Source organism: Selaginella moellendorffii, unplaced genomic scaffold, assembly GCF_000143415.4.
Source record: "Selaginella moellendorffii unplaced genomic scaffold, v1.0 SELMOscaffold_136, whole genome shotgun sequence".
NCBI classification, from domain to species: Eukaryota; Viridiplantae; Streptophyta; class Lycopodiopsida; order Selaginellales; family Selaginellaceae; genus Selaginella; species Selaginella moellendorffii.
This window is the reverse complement of record NW_003314397.1, coordinates 177,293-201,811: the sequence shown is the minus strand read 5'-3', so window position 1 is coordinate 201,811 and position 24,519 is coordinate 177,293. Positions and strand designations below refer to the sequence as shown.

At 48.9% G+C, this 24,519-nt stretch overlaps 6 protein-coding genes and 1 pseudogene across 7 annotated transcripts; 4 read left to right on the top strand and 3 right to left on the bottom strand.

Annotated features, from left to right (window-relative positions):
• The first annotated feature begins 1,282 nt into the window (after positions 1 to 1,282).
• On the top strand, positions 1,283 to 1,992 carry LOC9662386 (citrate-binding protein). The gene is made up of 2 exons (XM_024666167.1): positions 1,283 to 1,537; positions 1,633 to 1,992. The coding sequence occupies exons 1-2, from the start codon at positions 1,283 to 1,285 to the stop codon at positions 1,990 to 1,992; spliced, it is 615 nt and encodes a 204-aa protein (XP_024521935.1).
• LOC112343150 (tropomyosin-1, isoforms 33/34-like) lies at positions 1,924 to 2,877 on the bottom strand. The gene is made up of 3 exons (XM_024666166.1): positions 2,734 to 2,877; positions 2,578 to 2,679; positions 1,924 to 2,529 (listed from the first exon to the last, which is right to left on the bottom strand). The coding sequence occupies exons 1-3, from the start codon at positions 2,875 to 2,877 to the stop codon at positions 2,188 to 2,190; spliced, it is 588 nt and encodes a 195-aa protein (XP_024521934.1). The 3' UTR covers positions 1,924 to 2,187.
• A 611-nt stretch (positions 2,878 to 3,488) lies between these two features.
• On the bottom strand, positions 3,489 to 5,048 carry LOC9629194 (protein CASC1). The gene is made up of 7 exons (XM_024666165.1): positions 4,982 to 5,048; positions 4,643 to 4,836; positions 4,453 to 4,590; positions 4,331 to 4,398; positions 4,190 to 4,265; positions 3,885 to 4,124; positions 3,489 to 3,686 (listed from the first exon to the last, which is right to left on the bottom strand). Exons 1-7 carry the CDS (start codon positions 5,046 to 5,048, stop codon positions 3,489 to 3,491), a joined length of 981 nt encoding a protein of 326 aa, XP_024521933.1.
• Positions 5,049 to 5,182: 134 nt separating this feature from the next.
• On the top strand, positions 5,183 to 6,868 carry LOC9629193. The gene is made up of 7 exons (XM_002992467.2): positions 5,183 to 5,382; positions 5,439 to 5,524; positions 5,589 to 5,738; positions 5,803 to 5,911; positions 5,980 to 6,103; positions 6,171 to 6,444; positions 6,513 to 6,868. Exons 1-7 carry the CDS (start codon positions 5,220 to 5,222, stop codon positions 6,618 to 6,620), a joined length of 1,014 nt encoding a protein of 337 aa, XP_002992513.1. The 5' UTR covers positions 5,183 to 5,219; the 3' UTR covers positions 6,621 to 6,868.
• A 19-nt stretch (positions 6,869 to 6,887) lies between these two features.
• Positions 6,888 to 9,836, top strand: LOC9662385 (pentatricopeptide repeat-containing protein At4g02750). The gene has a single exon (XM_002992466.2). It carries the CDS (start codon positions 6,888 to 6,890, stop codon positions 9,834 to 9,836), a length of 2,949 nt encoding a protein of 982 aa, XP_002992512.2.
• An 11,496-nt stretch (positions 9,837 to 21,332) lies between these two features.
• LOC9662383 lies at positions 21,333 to 23,475 on the top strand (annotated as a pseudogene).
• Positions 23,194 to 24,444, bottom strand: LOC9629190. Of its 2 annotated transcripts, none has more exons than XM_024666136.1 (2): positions 23,818 to 24,444; positions 23,194 to 23,770 (listed from the first exon to the last, which is right to left on the bottom strand). In XM_024666136.1, exons 1-2 carry the CDS (start codon positions 24,414 to 24,416, stop codon positions 23,554 to 23,556), a joined length of 816 nt encoding a protein of 271 aa, XP_024521904.1. In that variant the 5' UTR covers positions 24,417 to 24,444; the 3' UTR covers positions 23,194 to 23,553. The 2 variants fall into 2 exon arrangements, with proteins under 2 accessions (XP_024521904.1, XP_002992474.2); XM_002992428.2 differs by having other exon boundaries at positions 23,194 to 23,761.
• Positions 24,445 to 24,519: the final 75 nt, after the last annotated feature.

The window sequence follows — 24,519 nt, the reverse complement described above, 5'->3', positions numbered from 1 at the left end:
GCGCAGCGCGATGAACTCGTTGAAAGGCCCGTTGAGGTTGAGCGAGGTGGTGACGATGGTAACGTTGTGCTCGGCCATCCTGGCGGCAAAGCTGGCGGTGCCGCCACCGATGTCTAGCCCGATCCGGAGGCTCCCGCGCTTGAGCGCCACCAGGTCCTTGATGGTGATCACGTCGTTCTTGCCTCGCGGCACCACCCACCTCGTCCTCTCGGCGCCCGTGAGCTCGAAGCAATCCGCGCAGTCGACGAACACCTTGCTCTCCTTGGCGCGCCGGTTGAGGCAGTCGAAGCTCTTGCAAGTGTAGTGGCTCCAGCGGATGGTATCGTCGGGCGGGGTGCTCCAGCGGCAGCCCGGCAGCGGCAGCGGCGTGGAGTAGGAGGGTGGCGAGCGCGCAAAGCAGCGGCGCCGCGGCAGGGGCTCGCAGCCGCGCACCATGAGAGCTTGGGCGATGTTCCAGTCGTCCGGGCAGAGGCTCCCGACGGTGTAGTTCATGTAGGTGTCGAGGAGAGCCATGTGTTGGAAGCAGGCATGGCCGATGGGCGATACCATCGTCTCGCCGCCGTGTGTTGGGTTTCTTCCCAGGGGCAGGCTGCGCTCCTCCGTGTACTCGAGAAGCTCCGAGCTCATGAGCAGAGATCTGGATCCAGCGCTTGGTCTTGTCCGCGCCGCTGTCAGTGCCTGCCGGATCTCTTCTCTCAGGGATGCTATCTCTGCGAGGAGTGGAGTGGAAGAGGGCGATAGGAGATTATCTTGCCTGACCCCCCGTGACACGGAGAGGCTGTAGAGCGCCATGAGATTGGTGCTGACGATCGAAGCCACTAGGAGGAGGTTCCATGCCACGCTCCACATTGAGATCGAGGAGGAGGAAGACCTCTCTCTTGCTGCCTCGGCCTTCTTCATGCCACAGCCCACCTCGATCGAAAGCAGCGAGTGGGATCTATCTGGACGCTCACATTTCCAGTCCCATTCGAAGACTCGACTTCGTGAATGTCTTGTTTGGTTGCATCATGCGAAGAGCTTCACGATCCACGATGCGATGAGATTCTTTGACATGCGACATGTGAATTCTTGTCGGTGCGCGAATGGAATCACCAGAGTGGACTTAGAGCGGCTGATACATGTTTTGGATTTTCAAAGCTTCGCGGGGCGTTGACTTCCTTGACTTTTCTTGACCGGATATTCTATATGCTGCTCTTTGGGCAATCCCTCACGAGTCGATAAAAATGAAGGTGGCAAAACTCCTTTATATGGATGCTTTCTACGCACCAAAGGTTGTATAGAGATGACAGTAATGGTGTTGGTGCTTGCTAATGTCTTGCTACTTTCTCTCTTGTGCTGCGAATTCGCCTTTGGTGTTGATCCCACAGTTGGTTTTGAGAAGCAACAAGTCTCTTGGAAAATCCAAAAGCCATATGATCTCCAAGTTTCCGATCGCTACAACTTCAGCGATGGCGTGCATAAGCTGTGGGTGTATACTAGGGACAAGCCCCATAACCCGCATAGTCCTACAAAGCCAAGGACGGAGCTTAGATTTCGAGTAAGTTGCAAGAGAATCTAGCTCTTAATTTTGGTGTTGATAGCAGTCTATCTTTCTAGCAACCACAATACTCACAAGGAATCTGGCAATTCGAGGGAGACTTTTACGTTCCTTCGGGCACCACCGGAGTGTGTATAATGCAAATTCATGGCGGAAGGAACAGTGCCACTGCGCTCCAAATTCGAGTTGATGGGCCTGGTGATTTGATTCGGACTGGAGCGGACTTGGAGCACGCGACATTCGCAACGCACATCTATGACAAATGGATCCATCTCAATGTCATTCACGATGTAGACCATGAGATGCTTAGCATTTATCTGGATGGAGAGCTCAAGCATTGGGAGGTGAACGAAACATATGAGGAGCATTATTTCAAGTGTGGAGTGTACACACAGAACAATGCTAGTGAGTATATGGAATCCAGGTGGAAGAACATCAACATATGGAAGCTTTAGTTGTGAACTAAAAAGGCATGTTTAAAACCACAAAACTCTTGAATCTCACTTGGAAAACCCCTGCCACCTTTTGCTCCCCTCCTCACAATGATAGTCCGCGAGGATGAGCGCGAGAACAGAGGTGGTGATGCTGCTGTGATGATGATAGAAACCAAGGAATTCCACGTTTCATTAGCCTGGTTCTTTTCTTTGTGTCTAGCCAGATGGAGCTGGAGTTGGAGATGCCGGAGCTTCTGCGGCTACAGGAGACGCTACCGGGGATGCTGGAGCTTCTCCCGTCGCCGGTGGAGCTGCTTCACCATCTTGAGCAGTGCCTTCGCCCGGCTGAGCTTCCGACGTTGATGCTTCGGGAGCTGGCACCACTTCTGGCTCTGGCGGTGGCGGCGGCGGAGGGAGTGGCTCGCCAGCACTGAAGAGCTTCAAAGCGTAGGCTAGATCTTTTAAAGTTTCCGTGTATCCTGGGCAACCCTGCTCCATCTTCTCGATCGACTCGTCCGAGAATTTGCTGCGCAGAGTAACGAGCAAGCTCGCATGGTACTGGGAGAAAAGAACTCAGTTCCTGGCGCGAGGAAAAAGAAAGTATACCTCTGTCGTAAACTCTTCTTTGTATTCTGGGGATTTAAACTCGGTCAAGTTGAGAAGAGCGTTCCCTTTCTGCTTGTACAGGACGTGTAGCACATTCTTGCTCTGCAATCACAACAGGTATAGCTTGGCTGAGCTTGAAACTTAAGACTTGATTACCTTGTCAAACGTTGGCGGATACTTGGGTTCGGGTATCTCAAGAAATCGAAACACGCAAGTCTGAGCGTCTGCGTGAGCGTTCCATTTGCTGCTTGCGAAAGCAGCGGCGGGAGCTGCCATGGCCAGATCACGGCATGCATACATCTCCACTTCCGGATCCTTTCAAAGCTAGCAAGATATCACGGCAATAGCTTTAGTAAGCTAACAAGAGGCTCTGAAGAAGCTGACCTTAACAGTAGTTTTTACGTGCCGGAAATCGTCTTCGTCGGGGAGAAGATGGATGCCACACTTGGATAAACGCTACAAAGGACCGCAAGAGATTTTAGAACCATGACCAACCAAAAACCATGCTCAAGCGTTCACCTTTAGCAGGACTCGAGGAGCCAGTTTTTGATCGTAGAGATGCTTGCATTCCGGGAAGTGAGGTTCCACCAGTTTGCACCATCCATCGCCGACCTCAAACTTGAGCATAAGCGAGGCAGCGTGCAGTGTCAAAAAGGCCTCGGATTCCGAAATGGGATTGATACTCCACTTTGTGTGTGGGAATTGCCTCACTCGGTTCTGCCAATAGCAACAGTCGGCAATAGAGCTACAGAAACAAGTTTAAAAGCTACCTGAAGCATGGCATGCGGTCTTATAATAATCGTGTGGAACGTCAGCTTCCGTGTTTCAGGTTCATACACCACGTCGGTGATATTTTCAAACTTCCAGCATTGCTCTTCCTGGACGGGAAAAATGTCAGTACTCAAGATTTCTCATGTCGCGTACTCGCTTACCGCAAACCAGCATCCAACTTTTGGAACAGGATCAAAATGGATGACAAACTCTGGCAATGTATAGGCGACGATGATCGGAGGTATGACGTTTCCAGGTCCCAAAGGAACCCCAACAAACGGGTATTCGACTGGAATAGTTGCTGCTGTCAATGGAGTAACTGCAAGGAAAGATTGTTTCTGTCATATTACCTGCTTGTGAAACTCGTGTGGACGACGGTGCTGACCTCTTTCAAAAGTCCATTCTTTTACGGTCTTTGAAAGCGGTGGAAGTTGGACAATCTCAAACCTGAATGCCCCACCCTGTGCACAATTCTCAGAACCAAGAGCTAGAGAAAAAAAGAAAAAGAAAAAGAAAAGAGATTGATAGTTCCTTACCAGTGTCCTGTAAATGTCTTTGGACTTGTAAAGAGGATCGGTGACTTGATGGTACATGCGAACTCCAACATGGGCGAACACGAAAGGTTTTGGAACTTCTACAAACAAGTTGATGGCCGGGAAATCAAGGTTGCGAGCTCGTGGATTTTTTGCATGATTCGCCCACAAAGCAAGTTTCCAGCCTGCTTGTCCAGAGAACAAGCTGCACTCGTTCGTCCTCTTGTAGTAGTCGTGGGATTTCTGCACTTTAACCAGTGGAACTTTAGAAGGCTTTCAGTGCTAAAGGACAAGTGCCCGGTACATACTTCAAGTAGATAAGCTGTGTTATGATTAAGTCGTCTGTTTGCAAGCTCTTCCAGCCTTCTCATGTAATCGTGGTACCTAGAAAACGTAGAAAAGCCATCGTCTTAGAGAGTAGAATAAGAGAAAAAACTGAACTACATTACTTCTCGACGAGCTGTGGCCTCCCTTTCTGCTCTTCCACTAAAGCAAGCTCTTCGGCCCCTGCAAAGATCTTAGACAAGAAAGCTGTGTCATGTTTGTCGCAGCTAGCACGAAGATATCTCACCGAGTAAATATCCGTGAGAGTGCGCATCACGTCGTTTATATCCTTGTCATATCCCTCCGCCATAACGTTGAGATAGCCGTTCATGCTTGGATCATTGCCAGCATAAGGAAGAGGACCAGGCTCAACATATCTCTTCCACTGTATTGCCGGCAAGAACGCTGCTCAGCTAAAACACGAAAGCAAAGCTTACCTCAGCAGCTCCATTGTAACGAGCTTCATGCTTTGCAAGTCCCTCCCTGCGACGTTTTAGAACTGGCTCTAAGCTTTCCCACTCGCCGACTATTCGGTCGTGCTCGGCTTTAAGCCGTGCTTGTTCTGCCTCCCATGCTAGTCTTGCCTCTTCGGCGATCCTTTGCCTCTCTTCTTCTTCTAGTCGCAGCTTCTCTGGAGTAAACAGAAAGAAGAGAAGAGTGTAGCCACATTTCCAAGTGATTGATTACCTTCAGCCGCTTTGCGCGCTTCCTCCTTTTTCCTCTCTATAAGAATGTGAATTGTGAGGATCCAGAGAAGAAGAATGCCAATGCCATACCTTTTTCCTTCTTCTTGAGCGCCTTGAGCTCCTTCTTGGAGAGCTTCTTATCAGCCTTGGGCGCCATTCTTTTCCTAGAGATCTAAGACTAGAGAAATCCTTGGATGATCCATTGCCCCTAGGTAACTGCCGCCATGTCCCAGCCCTTGGAAAAAGAAAGACAAAGCCTAGGGCGCCACGTGGACAGTAGAAGCCCTAAAATCATTGTGTTTGAAGAACCCCGGCCAAAGCTCGAGCTATGGAGATCGAGGAGGCGCCATCGCCTAGGGCAGACGATCCCAGCGGCGATGCCGCGGCGGCGATCCCGCTCATGCCGATGAAGCGCAGCAGCAGCGCCGATTTGGATCTGGAAGCCGGGCCGGGAGAGCAGCCCCAGTGCCGGATTTGCCTCGAGTCGGACGGTAAGGAGGCCCTAGCTGGTAGCTGCGGTGGGGAATGATCGCTTGTTTCCATCCAGGGCGCGATTTCATCGCGCCATGCAGGTGTAAGGGATCCTCGAAATTTGTCCATCGCGCGTGCCTGGATCACTGGCGGTCGGTCAAGGTGCTCTTAGATTTCTAAGCAAAAACTCGCTGATTATCAGCAAGCCGGGGTTGGATCGTGGCAGGAAGGCTTCGCTTTCGCGCACTGCACGACGTGTAAGTCGCCGTATCATCTCAGAGTTCTCCAGGCACCCGCTGATAGGAAATGGAGGCAGCTCAAGTTTCGATTCTTTGTCACTAGAGACATTCTCTTCATTTTTGCGGCCATCCAAGTTGTAAGTCAAGTTTCTTCCGCCATAGCTCTTTCCATCTTGACTGACCTTTTGCTTTTGCTTGAAGATCACGTCGGCCTTGGCGTACATGGTTTATTTGATCGATCATCGGCAGAAAGAATGGATGCGCTTGGCATTTGGATTCGAGAGTTTATACAAGTTCTACTATATATGCGGTTTGTTTCAACCCTTCCACAAGAGCTTTGTACCTAAGAGCTTTGCTTCTTCTTTTTTTTTTCCTTAGGTGCGTTTCTCTTCTTCTCCATGCTCGGGCTTTCAGGATGTTTCTTGACGTGCTACGATCGTCGCGTTCGCAACGATCTCGCACAGCCATGCCGAGAAGTCTGTATGTGCTGCTGCCATCCCGGGTGAGTGAAAGAGAATTCGGTTTTTAGACATAGCGATTGATGTCGTGCTTTGCTACGTTTTTTCCAGAGCTTGCGCCGACTGCCATTTACCAGGAACAATGTGTATGTGGACCGATTGCACGGCTTGCTTCGAAGGCTGCGCAGCAACCATGGGAGAATGCGGCACTTGCTTGAGCGGAGCGGGAGAAGCCGGGGCCCCGGTGCTGCTCGTCGTCGGCCTTGCAGTCCTGGCGCTCTTTGCAATCGTCGGGATCTTCTACAGCGTTTTGGTGGCGACGATGGTTTGCCAGAGAATTTGGCAGCGGCACTACCATATCTTGGCCAAGCGAATGCTAACCAAGGTAAAACTTCGTTTTTTTCTTTCTAGAGTTCTATCTAGCTCACGAATGAATGGAAAACACATCGGCAGGACTATGTGGTGGAAGATCTGGATGGAGAGTCACTGGGACCGGATTGGACGCCTCCTCCCCTTCCGCCGGATCACGTCCAACATCTCAAGTCGCTGGGATTGCTCTGATAGAGAACTCTCCCGGCTTGTAACATATAAACGAGAACTTAAGATTTGTAAGGGGCATTCCAGATGGAAGCCAAAAAGGCGAGCGGCGGCCACCACCAGTGACAGCCTTCCGGACGATGTCATCCTCGCCAAGTTACCTCAAGACTATCATTCCGAGGATTAGTACCCTCTGGTGAGCAAAAGTCCTTGGTGAGCTTCAAGAGCTAGCAACTTCCTAGATGGAATAGAAACCCTCAAAAGCTTTTGTTTCCACGGTTGTCATGGCGAATGAGCAAGAGGCGCTTGCTTGCGTGGGAGGACGAGATCGCTTATCGGCTGCGGCAATGCGGGGACGCGAAGGATCTCTCGTGGGGCAAGCTCATTCACGCTTCCATTCTCGACTCCACCAAGCTCCTCCCCACGTATCTCGGCAATCTGTTGATCCAGATGTATGGCAAGTGTGGCTGCCTGGACCAGGCCCACGCCGTCTTCTGCAGCCTCGAGATGCCCAACGTCTTCTCGTGGAACATCTTGTTCCAAGCGTATGCCGCGAACGGGCATACACGGCAAGCGAGAGACTTGTTTCAAAACATGCCGCAAAGAAGCGTTGTGACGTGGAATGCAATGGTGAACGTTCTGGCTCAAGACGCGCAGCTTGACCAGGCTTGTGCCGTATTCAATGTAATGCCCGCGCGAGACGTTGTGTCCTGGAATGGACTTGTTGCAGCATATGCCGTAAAGGGGCATTTTTGTTTATGCCAGGACTTATTTGATCTGATGCCGCAGCGCGACGAGGTCACCTGGACCGCCCTCGTGTCTGGTCTATCTGAAAGTCAAAGGCCGCTTGAGGCTGCTAATGTATTTACTTTAATGCCGCACTGGAATGTTGCGGCAGCGACGACTATGATAGCAGCAAATGCCCAGATGGAAAATCTGGATGAGGCTGCTAAGACTTTCGGGAGAATGCCGCAGCGAAATGTAATCTCCTGGACGACCTTTCTTGATGCATATGCTTGCAAGGGGCTGCTAGCTTTTGCCACGCAGATTTTCGACCGAATGCCGAAGTGGAGCCTTGTAAGCTGGACTGTCATGGTGCAAGGATTTGCGCAAGGCGGCAACCTACACGAAGCAAAGGTCTACTTCAACAACATGCCGGAACGAAACGATGTCTCTTGGAATGTGATGCTCTCTTGCTACGCCCAGAGCTTTCACAACCACGATCAAGCTCTGGAAATCTTCCAGAGAATGCCCCGCCATGACGTTGTGTCGTGGACTGTGATGATCCAAGCTTTCGGCCAGCAGGGCGACGTTGGAGAGGCTAGAAGTTTCTTCGACAAGATGCCGAGTGTGAGCTTGGTGTCGTGGACGACGATCATCGTCAGCTACGCCCAAAATGGTTATCTAGACGAAGCAAAGTCCGTGCTGGAAAAAATGCCGCTTTGGGACCTCGTTCCTTGGAACGCAATGGTTACCGGGTACGCTGACGCTGGTCACTGCTGTGCTGCAAAGGATTGCTTCGACACGATGCATCATCGGGGAGTGGTGACCTGGAACTCGATGATCCAGGCTTATGCTCAAGCTCGCGATCGTGTCAACGACGCGGAGGCTGTTTTTGAGAGGATGCCACAGACCGACATCGTTTCCTGGAACTGTTTGATGGGAGCGTATTCTCAAAACGGTAATTTCTCGCAAGCAAAGTGGACATACGATCGAATGCCGGACCGAGACGCTGTTTCTCACGCAGGAATCATGGCTAGCTTGTCGGGGATTGGCCAAGTCGAGGAAGCTCGAGTAGTGTTTAGCAGGATGGTCGGCAAAGAAGTGGCTTCCTGGCTCGCTTTGATGCAAGTGTTTGCTGCAAATGGTCGTCACCAAGAGGCAAAAGAAGTTTTTGGCAGGATGCCACGGCACACAGTATCCTGTTGGAACGCTATCGTTTCGGTCCTCGCAAGCAGTGGAGATTTGGAGGAAGCCTCCAACACTTTGAAAGCGAAAATGCCAGAACACAACACCCTTTCGTGGAACATCCTGCTGAACGCTCACGTCCACCAGGAGAGCAGCGAGCTCGATACTGTAAAAACGCTGTTTTTCGAGGCACCGGCCAAGAACTCCTCGTCGTGGAACGCCCTAGTGGAAGCTCACGTCCACAACGACGAATTCCAGCAAGCCAAGGCCATCCTCCTCGCCAAAATCCCGCAGTGGAGCATGTACGTGTGGAACGTCTTGCTAACGGGGTTTTCTCACAGTGGTTTCATGGACGAGGCCGAGTGGAGCTTTGAAACAATGCCGCACAGGGACGTGATCTCCTGGACCGCAATCATCACCGCGTGCTCGCAAAACGGCCTCGCCAGGAGAGCTCTCGACCTCTTCCAGGCGATGAAGATCGAAGGCATCGATCCCGATGGAGTAACTTTCGTGAGCGTCTTGAGCGCCTGCAGCCACGAAGGACTGATGAAACAGAGCCGGAGATACTTCCTCTCTATCGCCGGAGACCACGGATTGGATCACAGGAAAGAACATTACTGCTGCATGGTGGACAGCCTCGGACGATCCGGCCGCCTTGATCTTGCCGAGGAGCTCATCACCACCATGCCGTTTCGCCCAGATGGAGTGGAGTGGGGAATGCTGCTCGCTGCTTGCAAGCTCCACCGCGATGGTGATCGTGGAGCTCGAGCTGCCGAGCGTGTCTTCGATCTCGATCCAGGAAACGTTGCTCCTTATGTGCTCCTCGCCAACATCTACGCAGTGCTCGGCAAGCACGACCAAGTTGCCGCGGTGAGAAGGATGATGATCGCCAGAGGTGTGAAGAAGCAGCCGGGAGTCAGCGTGATCCGGCACGATGGCTCGCTCCATCGGTTCGTGGCTGGAGATTTATCCCACCCTCGATCTCCAGAGATCATTGCAGAGCTGGATCGGCTGAGCGCTGGGATCAAGGAAGCTGGCTACGTTCCAGACACCATCGAAGTATTGCATCACGTCGCTGAGGAAAGCAAGGACGAGCTGCTGTGCCACCACAGCGAGCGGCTTGCGATCGCTTTTGGGTTGATGGTGATCCAGGACGATCGCGCCAATCCACGCAAACCAGTGCGGGTGCTTAAGAACCTTAGAGTTTGCTCGGACTGTCACAGCTTCACGAAGCTCGTGTCTAAGCTGGTTGTCAGGAAGATCATCGTGAGAGACGCTAGCCGGTTCCATCACTTTGAGCATGGGAAGTGCTCGTGTGGAGACTACTGGTGATCCCACTTTAGAAGCTGATCGCTTGCCTTCTCATAATTCACGATTGGATTGATTCTTCTGTTGAAGAACAGCAAGAAAAAGGAGAATATTTTAGTACACTAAATAATATTTTGTTAACGTTTTAATAGCTGGTTTGCTTGGGATGATTTTAGGGTATTCTTGTTATTTATCTAGATTAATCTTGCATTTACACTTTATAAATAAGTTTCTAATTTATAAACTTTCTTAAGCCTTTTTTAGTATATTCTTTTTTATTCTATCATCTAATGGTTGATATGCAATAAGATTAATCTTGTGTTTATAAATTACAAACATGCTTATTAGTTATAAATTTTATTTGATCAATTGGATTAATAAGTAATAATAACACTACTATTAAGCAAACCAAACATTGTTACATGCAACATGTAGTAATTTATCCTAATATCTAATCTTAGTTGAATTTAATAGAGGTTTTGCCTTATAGAAATTATTATTTTAATATTTAATAACTAGTATTTATATAAATTTTTTAAGCTATATTATTAATTTTTTATTATCAATATAAAATATCTTAAGTGTAAGTTATAAATAAAAATTAGCCATCTCGCTCTTCCTCACTATTGTAAGGAATCAACTCCTCAAGGTGTCATAAGTTAAAGAATCCCCGAAAGAATGATCGAAATGATAAAGAGTTCATCGGATAGGACCGAGTTCGAGATCGAGTCTAAGATCGACTCTGAGACTGAGTTTGAGGCAGAGTCCAGGATCAAGTCCGAGGTTGACTCCAAAACTAAATTCAAGACCGAGTTCAAGACCAAGCTCGAGACAAAGTCCAAGATCTGAGATCGGGTCTGAGACCGAGTCCAAGTTTGAGTCTAAGGTCAAGTCCGAGATCAAGTCCAAGGTCGAGTCCAAGATCGAGTCCGAGACTGAGTCCAAAGTCGGGTCCAAGATCGAGTCTAAGATCAAGTCCAAGACTGAGTTCGAGTACTAATATAGGTTGAGGGGTGAAAGCCCAAAGCGAGCGTCTCCCGAGGGGGGGCTGCAGGGGGTTCCAAAAGTATAGTAGGGATAGTAAGGTTTAGGAACCAATCTTGAAGGAACTTTCCAGTAATGTTTCTAAACTAACTTGAGGTTGAGACTAAGGTTAAGGGGCTTTGGATGGGAGTGAGCATGGACTCGGGTAGTGCCGGAGGGGCCACTTAAGGAAGTGCTCAAGAGCAACTCCCACTCCCGAAAGGGAAACTGACTGCGGTGCTCCCGGCTTATATGGAGTGGTGCCTCACTTGAGTACCTTGTGGCTCATTGGTCCTCACACTTCCTAGGGGCTTAAGCCTTCCCTTCGGGATGGACGTGGGGGGATAGAAGTACCTATACCAAGCCATTAGGGCACGGTGTTTCCCTTCGGCATCCCGAAGCAAGTGTTGCATTTAAGGCTTGGGATTTAAAGGATCCCATGATCAAATTTTGTTGTATCAAGGGATGTTAAAAACTTGAAGGCTTGGTGTGCTTAGTTACTTGTGCATGTAGAAAGTATAACCAAACCTTAAGTCTAGTGTAACCCAGGGAGAGGGATTGGGAAAGATTTGGGAATTCGTGGATGGGTGGCTAATGCTCCATTGTTCGTGCAGTGAGTAGTTGAAACCAAATAGGACCAAGTAAGAGTTAGTACAATAGGGGGGAACCTTGGCGAGGGAACTTAACTAAGGCCAAGGCAGTGTTGGTCGAATAGACGAGGTAATCTGGCAAATTGGAAAGAAAGAGAATAATTTTTATACAAAAAAGTTTCAGTCTCTGGATATAGCTCATGCTTAAAACTCTCATTAAATGACTTAAAATAAGAATCAGTCATATACTTATGTGGAAAAGATACCACAAAATCAATGAGAACCACCAAAATACCATTAATGTATGCCCTCTAACTTAGCACATCAGCCACTAAATTTTTATTACCAGGAATACAAATGATCTTAAAAATATGTAGCTTACAACTACTTGAACTTGTCAAATCACTTTGTGATGGGGATTATAAAGATTTTCAGTCAAACTATAAAAATCCACTAACATTTATAGATTTTATATAAGAAGGATCATTCTATTAGGATTCAATGGTATAGATGAAAGGAACTTTAAGCATGTTAAAGGTGTTATACAAACCTTTAGCTCCTCTAAAAGCTTGTGAAAGTCTTTTATATCCATCTTTAAAAGGTCTTCCTTGGTAGAAAAATGTGGAGTCTATGAGATCCCTGCACTGTTTGCACACAGCCCTGACGCAGCAGTGCAAATCAACTATTGGCAAGCGCTTCAAACTTATTTTTTCCCCTTTTCTTGATCTTGCTCCTTGCTCTTGAATAAACATACCAAATATACCCACACCACCCTTTTGAGCATCTTTTCCCTTGGCACTAACTAAAGATATTGCTACTAATGTCTTTTCTTAGGCATGCTCCTCTTCCTCAACAATATCAGTCCAACTTTGCTTTTTGGGCTTTACAGAAGATTCACTTAGTTTTAAACTAGATCCACCATTGGCTATCTTTCTACATTCAACTCTTCAAGAAGATGTTGCAACAATATTGAATTAAAGATCAATAAAAGAAACTCACACTTTGAAAATTAGTTCTCTCCATATAGGCAAGAATTGTTATATAAATCCTCTGATACCAAGAAGGGTGCAATGAACAAATTCATCACTCAAGCCATGTGTCATAGAATATTTGACACATCAATTTGGTGATGCTTCCCTAATCTCTTGCTAACACAGCCTGTTAGTTGGCAACCTCATAATGCAATAGAAGTGTGTACATGTGACCTAACCTCATAATGCACTTTGGATGCTAACATAAGATCTCCACACATGCTCACTCCAAAATACTTAGAACACTAATAGAAACACACTTATTGTTCAAACAAAAGAACCCACTGAATGAATGTGAGGATATTCCAAAACCACACTCAAGATGCTCACTCTAAAGCACACTCCAAGAAACACTATTAAATGCATAATCCTTGAGGGGGTGGGGTGAGGCTTGGCTTTTCCAACAAGGCCAGAATGGCACAGCCTAACCCTTGCTCCCCATGCAGAAAGATTCCAGAGCTGAAGAATAAGAGCAGGATAGCTCCACCCCTAATCCACATAATTGCCCTAACGGCCTCAAAGCATGAGTTTGTGCAATACACACTGTTAGTTGCTGCCATCCGTGGCAATGTAGTACTTCACCAGCGGCTCCAGCAGTTGCCCATGGCCTAGGTACTCCAAGAGAGATTTTCCATCTGCACAGACGCCCTCACTGGCCCTTTGGACCAGAGAACCACAACATCATCATAACGCCTAATCACACCCCCTACATCTAGACAAGCTGAGGAAGATCCCTACTTGTGTCACACAGGCCGAACACCATGACATAGGCTGAGGAGCTGAGCAAATCGAGCTCGGCCATCTCCATCGCTGCCCAAGACCCCATGGAAGCGTCATGATGGACAACACAGGCTGAGAGGAGCGTCCTCCATGTTGCAACGTCGGGAGAGAATGGCATTCCATCAATCAATTCCTTGGCTTCCGCAACCATTCCCAGCCTTGCCACAAGATCTACCATCACTCGGTACTGGCTCGCCGAGGCTCTCAATCCATAGTCCACCACCATCGCCATGAAACGACCCCATGCCTGTTCCACCATCCCGGCTTTGCTACACGATGCCAGTAGCGTCGTGAATGTGAGTCCGTCTGGCTCCACACCTTGGAGCTCCATGAGATAAGCGCTGTGGAGAGCCTGATCGACGTCTCCTCTCGTGGCGTGGAGGGCAATGATGGAGTTCCAAGCTAGAGTATCCTCTTGGCAGTCTGTGTGGCGATTAAAAAGCTCCATTGCTTCTTCCGTGTGCCCATTCCTGGTGTACCCCACGACTACGGCCCACAAACTGGGAGCTTTGTTTGGGATCGCGTCAAAGATGTTCCTGGATTCTTGGAGCAGGCCTTTTTCCATCAGTGCCAAGATCACGTAATTGCAAAGAGCAGTGCTCCACTCAGGAATTCCCATGAACAAGCTCCTGGCCTGCTCGATCTTCTCATTCCAGAAATAGGTGTGGATCAGGGACGCAAACGAGGAGATTTCCCACTGTGGAACACGATCAAAAACGGATTTTGTAGCTTCCATCGAGCTGCTGCTCGAGCTCGAGGACATCAGAACGTTCCACGAGGCAGAGTCTCGTCTAGGCATTCCATCAAAATGAGCTTTCGCTTCTTCCTGGAGGCACGAAGAAGCAAGACTTTCAAGCATGGCATTGCTCGCTTGCGTGTCCAAGCTCGGCATCCTCTCAAACACACTCTTGGCTTTCTCACAATTGCCACCCTCGCCATAAGCCGAGAGCAACGCGGTCCAAGTTCTCACACTTCTTTGCGGGATTCTTTCAAACGTTTTCTCGGCTTCCACGAGAGAACCATGGCCAGCGTACGCTAGAAACATTGAGCTCCACAAATCGGCACCACGCTGGACCATAGTTTCAAAACGAGCTTTCGCTCTCTCGATCCCGTCAACAACAGCAGCGTAGGCCGAGATCATGGCACCGCACGACATCAAATCCCACTGCGGCATCAAGCTAAAGAATATCTCGGCAACTGCTGCTGTCCCAGCGTCCCTAATCATCGTGGACCACGAATACCCATTGCGACAAGGCATTCCATCGAAAAAATCTCTAGCTGCCCCAGATTCTCCAGCTTGAGCAAGTCCAGCGAGCATAGCGTTTGACGAGAAAGCATCGTGCTGGGGCATACGATCAAACGCTTCTTTTGCCTCGAGCATATGCCCATTCTCGGCATAGCCTTTGAGCATCACAACCCACGAAACCAGGTCCTTCTCTGGCATTCTCTCTAGGATCTCTAGCATATCACTCACACTGCCAGCCATGTGAAATGCTTGTAATAGTGCTGTGAAAGACACTCCACTCCACAGTGGCATCTTTTCAAAAGTCACCTGAGCAAGCTGAGTTTCGGTATTTGCAGAAAGAAAAACGTTCCAGCACTTGAGATCTCTTTCTGGCATAGTATCAAAAATGTTCTTAGCTTGTTCGAGGCTGCCAATGCTACCATACATTTTGATCATATGGCTGCATGACACGATGTGGTGCTCCGGCATTGCCTGGAACAAATTCGTGGCTTTACAGACATGCCCGCCTTCCGCGAAAATAACCATCAGGCCCGTACACGTCACAATGCTCCACGCAGGCATCTTGTCGAATGCCGCCCTTGCTTCGTCGAGCATACCGTGCAGTCCGTACGCCCTCACCATGGCCGTCCATGCCATGACATCGCGCTCCGGAAGGCCGTCAAACATGGCCTTGGCGTCCTCCACACTGCCAACGTACCCGTCATGCCCGTACGCCGCGAGCACCGCAGTGCCCGACGTCGCATTGTGCTCCGGCATCCTTTCATACGCGTTTATTGCGGCTTCAAAACGGGCGGCCTGGATGAGCGCGGCGATGATGGTGTTCCATGACACGACCGTCCGATGCGGCATGTCGTGGAACAAATCTAAGGCGACCAGAAGATGCCCGTGCAGGGCAAATGCAGATATCATAGCATTCCAGGCAATGGCATCCGAATCTCGAATCTCGACTGGCATATTCCTAAATGTTTGCTCTGCCGAGTGGAGCAAACCATTGTCTATGTATAGCTGCAGCAAAATCTTCCAGGAATACTTGTTGGGATAAGGAATCCCGTTAAATACTGCAAATGCCTCTTGCAGGCACCCACATTTTCCATACATTTCTATGAGCAGATTAGCCACGAACTTGTTATGCGCTCCTCCCGATTGCAAGATAAACTCGTGGATCTTTCTTCCCTTGCCTATATCCCTGGAATTTCCACATTCTCTAATGATGCTCACCACTTCTTCCAGCCTCGAGATGCCGTGAAAATCAGTCTCGGAGCTGCTACAGCGCTGTGAAATGTAGCGGCTGATGGTCAGGAGTATCTTTTGCCTCCTTCTCGCTGCGCTTCCACAGAGCATCATCAGGCACGCATTGGCAGAGAAGTGATAAAATTACTAGAATAAATATTGAAAACATTTTGAAGCTTTAGTTTCTGGGCAAAATGGCAAAATGGTAACCGGAATGTTGGCCACACAAGCTGCTAGCTGTTGGAGCTCACTAAGGTCGCCCTCTCTCCCAAACAAGACGATACTTTGCAAAGCTGGGCAGCATTGCACAAACTTATCAAGCAAGACACGAAATTGTAAAGGTCCGCCCTGGGACGCGTCTAAACAAACCCTCCTTAGCCTCGGAAGTTCTTGAATCGTACTTGGAAAACCCCTGCCACATTCACAATATGTTTCAAAACAGTCAAGGAGGCTCAACTCCTGGCACTCTTTAAACTGTTCCAACACGAACACCTTCCATGCCACGTCATGAGGACAAGATCGGTCAAAGGATGATCTGCAGTTCAACGTCACAGTTTTGAAATGAATCTTCTCCACAGAGGCAATTGTTGTCTCGAACGCACCCAATCTCAACTTCAGACTCTCCAACGCATTACATATAATCTCAAGCTCCCCGGGCACTGCCATCTTCTCCACAAGCTTCCCACAATTGCCAAGCGAGAGGCTCTTTAGACGTGGAGCTCTCATCTTGAGCTTCTCGCAGTCACCGATCCACGCAGTCTCTAGATTGGGAAGATCCAACTCGACAGTGCTGTTACAGTATTTTGTTTCAAAGTTTAACACTCTCAAGCTTGACGATGATAGGGAGCCGGGGAAGTAATACACGAATGCCGAGAGCTCTTCCAGCACCGGACACGAAGGCAGAAGCTCTGTTGCGAGGTCTAGACCAGTCACCCTGTTTAAGCTGCAATGCGTGAGAGCCGGAAACGTAAGGCGTAACGGAGCCTTAAGCTTCAACTCCTCGCCCCTGGCCTTAATGTGAAGCCTGTAAAAGCTGACAAACTTCAGCTTGGGACACGCCTTGGAGACCAGCTCTAGATCAAAGTCAAAACTGTTCAGGTACTCCACACCTTCAATGGTGAGCTCCTCTAGAGTGGTGGCAATGCTTGTGATCCATGAGTAGTTCTTGTGTAAGAAGTAATGGTATTCGTGAATGAGGAGCTGTCGGATGGATTGCTGCGCCAGCTTGAAAACCCTGCCCACTGGTGGTGGCTTATCCTCATACAAGTCATGAAGATCGATTATTACGAGACCAAGCTCTTTGCCAATTCTGTGCCACCTCTTGCTTACCAAAAGGTACATGACGTTGTACTTTATGAAAGTTACCTTGTCGAGGATGAGCGCTAGAACAGCGTCTGGCAGGCTGTCAATGGTGGTGCAAGCGCTTGCCATAAGGATTAGAACACTTTAGAATTTAGGGTTCTTGCTCGAGGCGCCTTAACCTTAAATCGCAGCTCGATCTCTTCTAAGAGGGCGATCGAAATGCAGTAGATCGTTTTCATTCCCGCGAGAGTAGCCAAAAATCTGGTGGACATCTCAGCAAGAAGCTCCAAGGTTCTTGCTCTATGATCCATGCAACATAAAGGCAGAGCGAGCGCCAGAAGCGGAGGTGAATTCTCCCTGATACCAATCAAGAACTAAGCTACAACCAAGAACTACGTCTTGGACGCTCACGTCTTCCTTCACGCGCACAGTCACGCTTTTCAAAGGCAAGGCTCTTCACTTCCAGAGACCAACGTTGTCGAGGCCGAAGGTTCTTCTCATGGCTTGCAAGGCCTGGCACATTTTTTTCCGCTTGATCGAGGGGTGTTGGTCACTGACTACGAGTGCAAGCACGAGTTTCTCTACGATTGGATCATCAAAGGCTCTTTTCGAGTCCCACTTGGAGCTCTAGCAGTGCCGAACAACTTTTCTTCTGCCTCATCGATCATAGGAAATGGCCGTAGCCTCCAAGGTTGGCATCTATCAGTGCCTTCCATCTCCAGCCAGCCCAAAGTATCAAGCCTGGAGCGTTCGTCCGCGATTGTGAAGCCGCTGTTGGATGATTTCCCACAGATGGAATGGATAAGCTAGATTTGTGTGATGCGTCAAGCCTGGAATGGGAGCAAGGCTGGGAGGCCTTGTTCGATTCGGCAGCTGGAGAAGAAGTTGCGAAGACGAGAGAAAAGTTTGCCAGCAGCAACCAGCTACAGGAGGTTGTGTTTTGGAGGCTTTTCTTTTCCAGGAGCGTTGGGAGATATGGGACGGCCCATCGCCACAGCAAGTTTGCAGCGTCAAGTCTGGAAATCCACGGCCAAAATCATCACCAACAAGCTCGTAAGATTTTCTTATTAGCGACAACCGTGGACAATTAGCAGGTGGGACATCTTGTTTGAAGTTCTTTTGTCGCCTCACGCAACTTCCCAGATTCCTTGGCTGTTGGGAGTCCCAGAATGTTGGAGCATCTTGTGGATGAGTGGCTCTTCAAATCTCGCGTGTCCGGGCTCTCACGTTTTCATGGCTCTTTTCGCGACGTTACGACGGAAGGAGATGTTGGTCTGGTGGACATTACTGGGAGTTGCACTTGGAGCTTCCCTCTACAATTCAAACTGCTCCAGTCTACCAATCGATCTCATAGGTATGCTTCCAAATTTCTGTGATCCGAAACTAAAGGAATGCGTTGCAGGCTATCCCGGAGAGCTGTATCTTCGCGCATTGCAGCAGCTCGTCTTGCCCTTGGTAAGTTTCTGCTCTTCTTTTTTTCGCTCCAGAAAAATGAGGTCTTTTAGATCTGTCCAGGCTTGGTCTCATCGCGAGGTGGTCTCTTCTTTACTATATTTTGTGGCCGTGTTACTTGGAATGACTCTGTTTTATGTTATCAAGCCAGGCAAGAGTCTGCCTTTCGTATCGTCTTCTCTACCAGGCTGCGCCAATCTCAACTCTCCAGATCCGTAAGTGAATGTCCTCTTCTGAAATGGTTAACGTCTTTATGGATCCAGTGGCGCAGAAGATAACGAAGCAGCTGCGGCCGCGGCTCAAGCGTTTCTAAACATCGGCTTCAAAACGGGCGGCCTGGATGAGCGCGGCGATGATGGCGTTCCATGACACGACCGTCCGATGCGGCATGGCGTGGAACAAATCTAAGGCAACCAGAAGATGCCCGTGCAGGGCAAATGCAGACATCATAGCATTCCAGGCAATGGCATCCGAATCTCGAATCGCGACTGGCATATTCCTAAATGTTTGCTCTGCCGAGTGGAGCAAACCATTGTCTATGTATAGCTGCAGCAAAATCTTCCAGGAATACTTGTGGGGATAAGGAATCCCGTTAAATACTGCAAACTTTCCTGCAAATACTGCAAATTTTCCATACATTTCTATGAGCAGGTTAGCCACGAACTTGTTATGCTCTCCTCCCGATTGCAAGATAAACTCGTGGCTCTTTCTTCCCTTGCCTATATCCCTGGAATTTCCACATTCTCTAATGATGCTCACCACTTCTTCCAGCCTCGAGATGCCGTGAAAATCAGTCTCGGAGCTGCTACAGCGCTGTGAAATGTAGCGGCTGATGGTCAGGAGTATCTTTTGCCTCCTTCTCGCTGCGCTTCCACAGAGCATCATCAGGCACGCATTGGCAGAGAAATGATAAAGCTTCAAAATGTTTCTATTTCATCTAGTAATTTTAGTTTCTGGGCAAAATGGTAACCGGAATGTTGGCCACACAAGCTGCTAGCTGTTGGAGCTCACTAAGCTTGCCCTCTCTCCCAAACAAGACGATACTTTGCAAAGCTGGGCAGCATTGCACAAACTTATCAAGCAAGACACGAAATTGTAAAGGTCCCCCCCGGGACGCGTCTAAACAAACCTTCCTTAGCCTCGGAAGTTCTTGAATCGTACTTGGAAAACCCCTGCCACATTCACAATATGTTTCAAAACAGTCAAGGAGGCTCAACTCCTGGCACTCTTTAAACTGTTCCAACACGAACACCTTCCATGCCACGTCATGAGGACAAGATCGGTCAAAGAGTGATATGCAGTTCAACGTCACAGTTTTGAAATGAATCTTCTCCACAGAGGCAATCGTTGTCTCGAACGCACCCAATCTCAACGTCAGAGTCTCCAACGCGTTACATACAATCTCAAGCTCCCCGGGCACTGCCATCTTCCCCACAAGCTTCCCACAATTGCCAAGCGAGAGGCTCTTTAGACGTGGAGCTCTCATCTTGAGCTTCTCGCAGTCACCGATCCACGCAGTCTCTAGATTGGGAAGATCCAATTCGAGAATGCCGCTACCGTCTATTGTTTCAAGGCTTAACACTCTCAAGCTTGACGATGATAGGGCGCCGGGGGAGTGATACACGCATAACGAGAGCTCTTCCAGCACTGGACACGAAGGCAGAAGCTCTGTTGCGAGGTCTAGACCAATCACCCTATCTAAGCTGCAATGGGTGAGAGCCGGAAATGTAAGGCTTAACGGAGCCTTTTGTTGGTACTTGAACTCCTCGCCCCTGGCCACAATGTGAAGCCTGTAAAAGCTGACAAACTTGAGCTTGGGACACGCCTTGGAGACCAGCTCTAGATCAAAGGTACTGTCCTGGTGCTTCACACCTTCAATGGTGAGCTCCTCTAGAGTGGTGGCAATGCTTGTGATCCATGAGTAGTTCTTGTGTAAGAAGTAATGGTATTTGTGAATGAGGAGCTGTCGGATGGATTGCTGCACCAGCTTGAAAACCCTGCCCTCCGGTGGCTTATCCTCATGCAAGTCATGCAGATCGATTATTACGAGACCAAGCTCTTTGCCAATTCTGTGCCACCTCTTGCTTACCAAAAGGTACATGACGTTGTACTTTATGATGTCGAGGATGAGCGCTAGAACAGCGTCTGGCAGGCTGTCAATGGTGGTGCAAGCGCTCGCCTTTTTGGCCTCCATAAGGATTAGAATTTAGGGTTCTTGCTCGAGGCGCCCTAACCTTAAATCGCAGAATCTTAGAATCGTCTTCTAAGAGGGCGATCGAAATGCAGTAGATCGTTTTCATTCCCGCGGACATCACAGCAAGAAGCTCCAAGGTTCTTGCTCTATGATCCATGCAACATAAAGGCAGAGCGAGCGCCAGAAACGGAGGTGAATTCTCCCTGATACCAATCAAGAACTAAGCTACAACCAAGAACTACGTCTTCCTTCACGGGCCCCGCGACAGTCACGCTTTTCAAAGGCAAGGCTCTTCACTTCCAGAGACCAACGTTGTCGAGGCCGAAGGTTTTTCTCATGGCTTGCAAGGCCTGGCACATTTTTTTCCGCTTGATCGAGGGGTGTTGGTCACTGACTACGAGTGCAAGCACGAGTTTCTCTACGATTGGATCATCAAAGGCTCTTTTCGAGTCTCACTTGGAGCTCTAGCAGTGCCGAACAACTTTTCTTCTGCCTCATCGATCATAGGAAATGGCCGTAGCCTCCAAGGTTGGCATCTATCAGTGCCTTCCATCTCCAGCAAGGCCAAAGTATCAAGCCTGGAGCGTTCGTCCGCGATTGTGAAGCCGCTGTCGGATGATTTCCCACAGATGGAATGGATAAGCTAGATTTGTGTGATGCGTCAAGCCTGGAATGGGAGCAAGGCTGGGAGGCCTTGTTCGATTCGGCAGCTGGAGAAGAAGCTGCGAAGACGAGAGAAAAGTTTGCCAGCAGCAACCAGCTACAGGAGGTTGTTATTTGGAGGCTTCTCTTTTCCAGGAGCGTTGGGAGATATGGGACGGCCCATCGCCACAGCAAGTTTGCAGCGTCAAGTCTGGAAATCCATGGCCAAAATCATCACCACCAAGCTCTTCAGATTTTATTATTAGCGACAACCGTGGACAATTAGCAGGTGGGACATCTTGTTTGAAGTTCTTTTGTCGCCTCACGCATTCCTTGGCTGTTGGGAGTCCCAGAATGTTGGAGCATCTTGCGGATGAATCTCGCGTCTCAAATCTCTTCATGGCTCTTTTCGCGACGTTACTACGGAAGGAGATGTTGGTCTGGTGGACATTACTGGGAGTTGCTGCCGGAGTTGGACTTGGAGCTTCCCTCTACAATTCAAACTGCTCCAGTCTAACAATCGATCTCATAGGTATGCTTCCAAATTTCTATGATCCGAAACTAAAGGAATGCGTTGCAGGCTATCCCGGAGAGCTGTATCTTCGAGCATTGCAGCAGCTCGTCTTACCCTTGGTAGTATCTTCACTTATGAGTGGAGTCTTTAGTTTGAGGCAGGCAGGGGGAGGGTAAGTTTCTGCTCTTCTTTTTTTCGCTCGGAAAAATGAGGTTTTTAGATCTGTGCAGGCTAGGTGGTCTCTTCTTTACTATATTTTGTCCATGCTACTGGCCGTGCTACTTGGAATGACTCTGTTTTATGTCATCAAGCCAGGCAAGAGTCTGCCTTTTGTATCGTCTTCTCTCCCAGGCTGCGCCAACCTCAACTCTCCAGATCCGTAAGTGAATGCCCTCTTCTGAAATGGTTAACGTCTTTATGGATCCAGTGGTGCAGAAGATAACGAAGCAGCTGCGGCCGCGGCTCAAGCGTTTCTAAACATCGGCCGGAAACTTATTCCAACCAATATAGTTGCTGAGCCAAACTACCTTGGGATTGTTGCTTTTGCAACTGTTTTTGCCTTCTGCTGCAACACTGTTGGTACGCTTTTGCATTTCTGCCTTGAGACTTCATACCTGTTGTGCTTTCTTTCTAGGCGAGCGCGCGTATCCACTAGTGACGCTTGTCGAGCTTTGCAACAGCGTTGTCATAAAAATTGTAAGCCAGAACTTTCTCAAGCTCTAATCCGCTCACACACTTTTCTTGTCAGATCTTAGGTGTTATAGCGTTTACTCCCTTTGGAGTTGCCTCGTTAGCATGCAAGACACTCTTGAAAGCCTGCAATGTGTTCCATCTGTTGAAGGCCCTTGGAGTGGACGTGGGGACTGTAATAGGAGGATTTTTATTACACTCGCTGGCGGTTCTTCCTCTCACAGAAAAATCCTTTCAAGCTCCTCATGTAAGCATACAAGCTTTTCGTTTCCTTCTCACCTACAACTATGTTTGACAGGCATTTTGCTCCAGCTCTGCTTCTGGGTCTAGGAACTTCATCCAGCGCTGCAACAATGCCTTTACTGACAATGAAATGTGCTGAGGCTTCCGGATGTGATCCCAGTCTCGTGAGTTTTGTGATACCTTTGGGAACTAACATCAATCGCGACGGGTCAGCTCTATATGAAGCAGTATCAGTGCTTTTTATTTGTCAGGTGTGCTTTGAGTCGCTATTTTTCATTGGCAATCTATTGTGATCTCATACAGGCTCATGGTCTGGAGCTAAATCTCGCCAAGCTCTTTGTTTTAGCGATAGCTTCGACCTTAGCCGCTATCGGGTGTGCCTCCGTTCCACAAGCTGGAGTGATCACTGTGATCACTGCATTGCAGGCGAGTGTTCCTTCTAGAGAAGGAAAAAAATTGTGTCTTTACATTATTCTTTTATGTTTCCAGGCGGTCGGTTTCTCAAGATATGTTGGTGATGTCTCAGTACTCCTCGCCGTAGACTGGCTCCTGGGATCCATTCGAACTTCCGTGAACATCTGGGAGATGGCTGTGCTTGCTTGATCGTTAACAAACGTTGCCAACTTCTTCAAGAGGCGATTCTTCCGGCTTCAGTACGTAGTCTCTGTTTTCTGTTAACCATCTGCTGTATCTAATCGTGTCGGTTGACGCAGGACGATGCCGAGATCACAGAGCCACTTCTTCCGAAAGATTCAACTGATTCGTGCTGAAAAGGAGCCAGCTTCTGTGAAGATCTCGTTGCTATCACAGGCGTTTACGCATGAGGTGCTTCCTGCGTTGTAGCACGAGCAAGGAGAAGACGCTGCTTGTAGAGACCACCTCGTATCCAGCTCGCTGGTAAATTCCCAGGGGAACTTTGTCGATCAAGCGGCAGTGAAGGTACATTTCGTTGGAACCCATTGTCACAGCCAGCTCCTCCGCAGCCTTGAGAAGTTGCCCAGCTATGCCTTTCCTGTACACACTAAGAACAAACTTAGAGCGGTGAAAGACAAAATGGAATTTTTCCACCTTCTATAGTTCTGCTTGACAGCCATGTTGCAAAGAAATGGAGCGTCGGGAGGAGGATTGGGACTCGAGACACCAGCACTGCTCAAATAAACCTCTACCGTACCAACCACAACCTTGGCGGAGCTTTGCTCGTACAAGGCCACGAGAATCACATTCTTGGGGAAGAGCTTCTGGGTCTCGATCAAATTCTCTTGCACGATCATCCGGAGGAGCGGCCTGTAAGTGAGAGGACCCCAGAGAAGATCGCAGAAGGAATCCGTGAGAACTTCCACTGTACCTTTCGAGTGCTTGGGCTTGAGCACTTCCACCGAGACTAGAGACCCATCCTTGCAGCTACCGGAATAGGAGAACGCATTGAGCTGCGCGGCCATGGCATCGTCATCATCCTTGCTAGAATCCAGCGCCTTATCTTCCAATCTCCCATCCGCGACCCTAGATGCCGCACGGCCACACCGGCGATGACGATTTCCAGCAAATGGCCTTGCGCAATCGCTGTTGAGACACACGAACCCTAGCCCTAGAGAGGAATTGCGGCCAGGAGTGGGAGGATCCGTGTGTAGCCACACACAAAACACTGGCCATCGCAAGCTAAACGCCATTGGCTATGGCGCATCTGGATAGAGAACTCTAGAAGCTCATTTTTAAACTAGTTTCCCGCCTTTACAATTTAAAATTATTTTTTCCCGCTCTAGGGTGTTTAGT

Bases quoted from the DNA above. Each gene is read 5' to 3' on its own strand.
- LOC9662386 (XM_024666167.1), top strand. From the start codon at position 1,283: ATGACAGTAATGGTGTTGGTGCTTGCTAATGTCTTGCTACTTTCTCTC. The intron at 1,538-1,632 runs GTAAGTTGCAAG...TGGCAATTCGAG, and splicing joins GGACGGAGCTTAGATTTCGA to GGAGACTTTTACGTTCCTTC.
- LOC9629193 (XM_002992467.2), top strand. From the start codon at position 5,220: ATGGAGATCGAGGAGGCGCCATCGCCTAGGGCAGACGATCCCAGCGGC. The intron at 5,383-5,438 runs GTAAGGAGGCCC...GTTTCCATCCAG, and splicing joins GATTTGCCTCGAGTCGGACG to GGCGCGATTTCATCGCGCCA. The intron at 5,525-5,588 runs GTGCTCTTAGAT...GGATCGTGGCAG, and splicing joins ATCACTGGCGGTCGGTCAAG to GAAGGCTTCGCTTTCGCGCA.
- LOC9629190 (XM_024666136.1), bottom strand. From the start codon at position 24,416: ATGGCGTTTAGCTTGCGATGGCCAGTGTTTTGTGTGTGGCTACACACG. The intron at 23,771-23,817 runs GTGGAAAAATTC...GTTTGTTCTTAG, and splicing joins GTCAAGCAGAACTATAGAAG to TGTGTACAGGAAAGGCATAG.
- LOC112343150 (XM_024666166.1), bottom strand. From the start codon at position 2,877: ATGTATGCATGCCGTGATCTGGCCATGGCAGCTCCCGCCGCTGCTTTC. The intron at 2,680-2,733 runs GTAATCAAGTCT...TTGTGATTGCAG, and splicing joins ATCCGCCAACGTTTGACAAG to AGCAAGAATGTGCTACACGT. The intron at 2,530-2,577 runs GTATACTTTCTT...CTTTTCTCCCAG, and splicing joins AAGAAGAGTTTACGACAGAG to TACCATGCGAGCTTGCTCGT.
- LOC9662385 (XM_002992466.2), top strand. From the start codon at position 6,888: ATGAGCAAGAGGCGCTTGCTTGCGTGGGAGGACGAGATCGCTTATCGG.
- LOC9629194 (XM_024666165.1), bottom strand. From the start codon at position 5,048: ATGGCGCCCAAGGCTGATAAGAAGCTCTCCAAGAAGGAGCTCAAGGCG. The intron at 4,837-4,981 runs GTATGGCATTGG...TGTTTACTCCAG, and splicing joins GCTCAAGAAGAAGGAAAAAG to AGAAGCTGCGACTAGAAGAA. The intron at 4,266-4,330 runs GTAATGTAGTTC...TACGTTTTCTAG, and splicing joins AGGCCACAGCTCGTCGAGAA to GTACCACGATTACATGAGAA.